Raw genomic sequence first — 6,991 nt, 5'->3', positions numbered from 1 at the left:
ATTGGTATGTGAGAGATAAACGCATGTGTCGCACACGTGTGCGTAGTCCCATATACATCTTTCAATGTACAGTGCTTGTAACTTTACGAAGACTGAGTCAAATTTCTTATCATCTTGATGATTCCAGAAACTTGCAGTACACACCAATACTTATATGCTAGATGATCAACCTTTTTTGATCGATTCCCAAATGTTTCTTTCACAATGCAATCGCATGACCATAACTGGTCTTTATCTTTAATAAATGTATGATTCACACACTGGCTTGTCTCCGAAATGCATTGAATGTGCTTTGTCATCTTTAGTGTTGTATCACATAGCATTGAATTGACTACTTAACTCTCCCATTCAAATAAACTTCATACATACTATTCGATTCCCGTAGGCAAGGGGTTAATCATTGGAAAGTGGCTCAGTAGAATCCATCGCAGAACTAGCATCCCATTTTCCAAGTTCTGTCTCTGAGGATGTTTACACCGGCAGAGAAAGCGCGCGCTAGACCGCGCTATCTCTGCGGTTTGGAAGGTACAACGTCGTTTCGGTCCGCCCAACAGCGAGCCACAGCGAGCCAAAACGGCGTGCCACTGGAGCACCTCTTAGGGGTGGTCCACGAGAGAGAGCGCGGTTTAGCGCGCGCTAGAAAAGAGGGGGTGCTACGATACACCGCGCTATCTCATTGCGGTGTGAACAGCCTCTCTGTCTCGGTATCTTTGATGTTCTTTTGATACTGTCACTAATGGACCAATCTCATCATCCCAATAAAAGTGAATTTTTTCCAGTCTTTGTAATCGTTAGGAGGTGCCTACAAGGCATCCCCTCCAGAATCACTAGGGCGCTTTCCAAACAGGACGGAAGCAATGACGTTGAGAGAATCATGGGGATACAACTCTTCCGTCGTGTTCCTGTCGTCTTTGCCTTCCGTCATGTTTGTGAAAGGGTGCTACTGTCTACATTGTCTCCTCCATTGCCAGTCTTGGTCTCTCTGATGATCTTTGCCAGTAGCATGTCTCCCTCAGGATCTCAAGGAATCTCACTATTACAAGACAGTCACTTTAATAGAATGCCTTGCAAGTACCCACTAGGTAAGTTCCTACGTGAACTCTTCTCTGGAGCCTTTGTCCTCATCCCCAACTTCCTTCTTCTCTGTTTTGGTCTCCTTGATGGCCTCGGCTTGTAGCCTCAAGGAATCACACTATTACAAGACTCACAGTCACTTTTACAGAATGCCTTGCCAGTACCCACTAGGTGAATTCCTATGTGGACTCTTCTCTGGAACCTTTGTCCTCATCCCCATCTTCCTCCTTCTTCTCGGTCTTGGTCTCCTTGATGGCATCGGCTTGAAACTTCGCCAGTACCTTCTCGGCCTTGAGGATGACTGCCGTCGTCAAGGCGATTTGGGTGTTTACATACTGGCATCTGTCTCGTCCCATCATCGCCAGCTCCTCGTTGCCCGACTGGAACGCTGCTTCTGATGCTGCTTCAAGCGTTAAGAGGGCGCTGTTCAAAATGGCTTCAAGGGCCTTCAAGAAAGGAAAGAATGAATTTTAATTACCTTAAAGGGATCCGGTAACTTTGTCTCAGATTCTGAAACAAAATCCTTGATTTCGCTCATGCTGCAATCATAATTAGAAACCTTTAGGTAAGTCAGGAACCCCATGACTTTTACAAACCGATCGCCTGTCTGATTATCAAGATATTTATGATTGGAAATCGAAACCAAATTTTTTGTTTGCCTAATGGATTTTATAACACTACAGTCCATTGGGGAACATGAGTATGGTAAAAACCAATTATTCAAAGATTTTTTACTTTTTTGAGGCACTTCTTGATCATTTGAAGCGCAATTTTGTAAGGGCTTCAATATAACACCATATCACAGACACTGATATCACGTAGGGCCGTGCATCTCAGATTTAACATTGTTAAATGATCCCTTTAAAGCTTGAATAAATCACCATCTAACACTGACCTGTATCTCATGCCTCCTATCATCGATGTTGACCCTTGCCTCTATGACCTCTTCCCAAAGGTCATCTGAATGATAGCCCATCTTCTCAAATTGTCTATGCTTCTCAACTTTACCCATCAGTAGTTCAATATCCTGCAAAATGTAGAAACAGAGCGATGAAAGATGATTCTACAAAGAAATAACCCCGGCAAGCTATATTTGTCCATGCTATTTCATCTCACACATTCATGACCACCTGTAAGATAATGGTGTATGTGATAATTGTACAGCCAAACCTGTGTTAGTGACCACCTGTCTAGAAAGACCACATTTTATCCCCCTTGAAAAATGGTTTCCCATTGAAACGTGTACTAAAGAAAATTGTCTACAAAGACCACCTGTCTATTAAGGCCACTTGTTGCGTTCCCCTTGGGCGGTCGCTATAAAACAGGTTTCACAGAATTAGGTTGATATCCCTACTAGAGGATAGATCACTCCAAATATGAAGAGAAACCTTGGACAAGGCCATTTCTTTACAATTTCACAACATCTTAATCATTGCACCAGCATGGACCACTTTGTGGGTCATTTTGTTGTTGTTTTACCAAAAAAAATTCATGTGCCTACTTTCACAATTTTTATGTGACTTTTTAAAATGATTTAGTTATTTAGTAAGTATAAATACTGCTAAAAGTTGGCTTACTGAAATACAGTTCTTAAAAGTGACATGATTAAGACTTCTTTAGCCACGCTACATGCTAAATCAAATAATTTTTTAAAAACGTTTTAGCCCTACATAGGCTTTTTTTTGTAGTCAAACAAAACATTTTACAATACAATGAAATGAAGTCTTTCTTTAACTCAAATAAAACAAAATACTTTCAAATTCCTCTCCTTGTTGTTCATAAGAACAAATGTTGAAGTGACTGCCATTCAGTCCAAAATGTGTTATTCATACCAGATAGAATGAATATATCTCTCGTCTTCACAGTAATACAAGTATTTACTTGAATGCCTACTCTTGTTTTCTTACCCGTGCAAGGTCCTTGTATTTGTCAATGATAGCTACAAAGGTTTGGGTTAGAAGCGCAGAAGCTGAATCAACCGTCATAGCTGCAGCGTTCATGATGAGAGTACTACTGGTCAGAGTATCTGGATTAACTTTCTAGAAGCAGATCATAAATGATGGTATGAACACATCTTATTATATACAAAAATAATGCCGAATCTATTTTTATTTGTTTCATCAATTTGTTTGCAAGTAGGGAATATGTAATTAGTTATGATCTACCCGACTGTGTATTATGTGTACTTGTCTATATCTAAGTTTGTTGAAATGCTTTTTAATACATGTAAAACTTGTAATGTAATTTAGCTTTCGGGCTACCATTTTGAAGTTGTCTAATAAAAAAAAACATTCTACTACTACTACATGAATTACTGAGTACAGACAAGATGACATGTTCATATACATGGTAGTAAAGCTGCAGCATTCATGATGAGAGTACTGGTGGGCAGAGTCTCAGGATTAACTTTCTACAAAAGAATCAGAGAATAAACACATCTGGTTATATGCCGGAATTACTGGGTACAGACCAGATGTAGTATACATGTAGCTTAAAATTATTGTACATAAATGCCCATGTTTTTAACTGCTTCAATGCCACAACTGTATCGTAAACAAAATGGATTCTATTGCATACTGGAACTGGGTGGTTCCTGTATTAGCCATATGGGTAATATGAGAATTTGATAATCAATAGGTTAAAGATAAAGACCAGTTTTGGTCATGCGATTGCATTGTGAAAGAAACGTTGTGGAATCGATCAGAAAAGGGTGATCATCTAGGATATAAATATTGGTGTGTACTGCAAGGTTCTGGAATCATCAAGATGATATGAAATTTGGCCCAGTCTTCGTAAAGTTACAAGCACTGTACACAGAAAGATGTATATGGGACTACGCACACGTGCGTGACACGTGCGTTTATCTCTTACAGTCCAATAGACAAACTAATTTACCAAATATATCAATTAGTAGGCGGTTACCCGGCAAAATTGTTATCATCATGTATTAGTCAAAACATATGCTTCCACATGATTGGTAATAAAGAGCTTCCATTTCATTTTTTGAAATTGGGGCCTTTCCAATACTGGTTTTTACCTTTAAGAGTCAAATTGTCTTTGAGCTTGTACGACACATGATCCATTGAAAATTCCCCTGCAATTAATATTCCACATTATTATCTATACAAGGCTTCCAAATGGTACAATAAATCAGTGTATTCATTATCTTTAGCGCATTATATCGATATCGAAATTATATCAATATCACACAAAAACAAAGCCATATATGCTGAGGTACCTGTAAGTCAAATGTTGTTATTTCGCTAGTCCGCTTGATATAGATAATAATTATAATATTGTATGGCTTTGTTTTTGTGTGATACAAGAATATATTTCTTGATATGAAAATATTGGACTCGTCTCTGACTCGTTCAATATTGTCATAGCTCGAGAATATAATCTTGTATCACACTCAGCACCATCCAATATTATATAAATATCCAAAGTCTTAACATCCACCCTGGTATTAAGATTGACTAACCAGAAACCTCAACTTATCCAACAGTCCCTATGATTCAAAAGATAAAAGAATTATAAGTGCACTATGATGATCTAATTGAATTATACCTCTAAAGTTTTTAAAGTAGTTTAGCCATTTATGTCTGAATGTCTGAATGAGGCACGCAAGAATGTAGAATTGACAATACTCACAGGTAATCCTTTCACACCAGCCTCCTTCACATTATGAACAGGAATAGCACACAGTCCTCCTAACCCTATAAGCCCTGTTCTTGCAAGCCATCTGGTGATGTACTGGGATGAAGTCCAATGTGTAAATATGGGTCTATTCCTCCAGAGTTTACATGCATGCCGATAGACACAGTAAGTGCTTCTCCTGTTTTGTGGTAAATTCAAGTAAATTCAAGTAAATTCAAGTTTTTATTCATCTTTCTTTCATAACACACATTACAAATATGATATGAATATAACAAGTTGACTGAATATGGTGTTACAATAGAAAGATGAGGTGACCTTGGTTGAAAGCAAGGCTTGTGGAATACAGGTCCCTCATGGGGGTTGGGGGAGGGACGTGTGGGTAAAAGGCAGAGAGAGAATAGAAAGTTGATTACTGCTGTATTCTTATGTTCGCACATTATCTGTGAAAACAAACAAAAACAATTCATACACTCTAAATATAAGAATTTATCAAATTTTCAATAACAGAAAAGAAGAAAGGATTTAAAATAAAAGATTTAAAAAAAAAATCAACTCACATTTGTGACATTGAACCAAGGAATCTGTGACCTGCTATGGCAAACATGGTGGTATACATGTAGTCTGTATACTCTGTTGAAACCTAAAATAATGATGGGAAAACAAAATCATCAATATTAGGAGAGTTTTAAGTATCATAATTTATGTCTAGACTATATGATGCAGTTGAAAACCCCAAAACTAATAAACAACCCCCCAAAAAAAAATCAAAAAAAAATTATAAAATAAATGAATAAATAAATAAAATAACTAGGCTAGAATCTAGCTCTAATAATAATTATTTTTAAAAAAATTAAAAAAGAATTACAAAGGGAATTTGGCAATCTTAGAAGTAACATAGATGAAGGTACTTTGCTTCTTTCCAAAGACAGCAAGTATTCGGGTTGGACGACAAGATATGGTAGGCCTATGTCCATGATCACGAGTTGATAGTTAAACAATTAAAAACACATATGTGAGCGACTGACCGATCTGTCGGCAAAATAAATTACAGGTGTTTCTATGCTACGATACCAAGCAAGGGTGTATCCAGGATTTTGTTAAGGGGAGGTGTTTATTTACCCAATTTGTGAGAAAATATTTAGATCTAGCGGCTAATCAGCCAGCCGGTGAAAAAGCAGGGGGGAGGGGGGCACATATTACCATCCTGGCTGTGTATTAAAAGCTGTGCTCTTGATTCTCAACATTTCAAACACCACTCTACAAAACTCAACTGATTTCACTAAAAATCAGTACTTTAGTGACAATTAATGACACCTAAATAGCAGTAAAATACTAAAATACAATTTTTTCAACTTACTGATGTTAAAAAGAATAGCCTAATTTAAAAATTCAAATTGTAAGTCTAGTGACAGTGTCAAATTTGTCGATCAGCCCAATCGGTCCTATCGTGTGCAGTCTATCCAATATGGTGTGGTGTGTATATTTTTGTATAATACCTGCCTCTCAGCAAGCATGCAGGGCTAGAGGTCAATACGCATTTTAGCATTGACTCTCTATTCTATGCCAAAGACTTTGCTGGAGTTTGGGGGGGGGGGGTTACTCCTTCCCTCCCCCCCCCCCTTCTTTGAGCAAAATTGATAAAAGTTAAGACTAGTGCCGTGCTTTTAACTAGGCGCCTGTAATCCAGCTAAGCTAACAGTGGAAGTTACAAACTGATTCAGCCGAGAACGCAGGTTCGAAACTGAGTCACGTCTTTCGGATGGTGACGTTAAAAGTCGGTCCCCAGACGTAAATAATCATATCTGATTGATACACGTATGTAAAAACCCAAATACACACACACGTGCTCCTCCCTAATACACAAAAAGCATACTAATTCTGATATGTGTGCGTACACGTACGACCCGTACTCGTAAGATTTGAGCAAAGTTTTCAGCCAGCATATTTTTCAACATATGGGACAATGCAAACATTTTACTCGACGGAATTTGTATTATTAGATCTTAATAACAACTACAGGAAGACAGAATCTAACTTTTAATGAAGGCGTGAAATTACATTGACAGTTTTATGATACTAGCGATTTACAACAGAAGTAAAACAAGATTTGAGAGTTATGTAAAAATGAAGAAAGGACTTACCGTGAACAGTTCTGTGTTGTGGAGTGCCTTCTGACAACGTATGGTAAGCTACTTGAACAAAAAATACTGACAGAATGAATAAGAGAAATGAACAAAAAAAGGAAACCAAAAGTGTATAA

At 37.8% G+C, this 6,991-nt stretch overlaps 1 protein-coding gene across 2 annotated transcripts; it reads right to left on the bottom strand.

Moving 5' to 3' along the window:
- Positions 1 to 699: 699 nt before the first annotated feature.
- Positions 700 to 5,358, bottom strand: LOC574919 (diablo homolog, mitochondrial). Of its 2 annotated transcripts, XM_794579.5 has the most exons (5): positions 5,289 to 5,358; positions 4,726 to 4,909; positions 2,982 to 3,113; positions 1,970 to 2,101; positions 700 to 1,520 (listed from the first exon to the last, which is right to left on the bottom strand). In XM_794579.5, the coding sequence occupies exons 1-5, from the start codon at positions 5,345 to 5,347 to the stop codon at positions 1,254 to 1,256; spliced, it is 774 nt and encodes a 257-aa protein (XP_799672.5). In that variant the 5' UTR covers positions 5,348 to 5,358; the 3' UTR covers positions 700 to 1,253. The 2 variants fall into 2 exon arrangements, with proteins under 2 accessions (XP_799672.5, XP_030837394.1); XM_030981534.1 differs by lacking the exon at positions 2,982 to 3,113.
- Positions 5,359 to 6,991: the final 1,633 nt, after the last annotated feature.

This window comes from Strongylocentrotus purpuratus, unplaced genomic scaffold (genome assembly GCF_000002235.5).
Source record: "Strongylocentrotus purpuratus isolate Spur 01 unplaced genomic scaffold, Spur_5.0 spur5_contig_821, whole genome shotgun sequence".
NCBI classification, from domain to species: Eukaryota; Metazoa; Echinodermata; class Echinoidea; order Camarodonta; family Strongylocentrotidae; genus Strongylocentrotus; species Strongylocentrotus purpuratus.
This window is presented reverse-complemented; position numbering and strand designations above follow the sequence as displayed.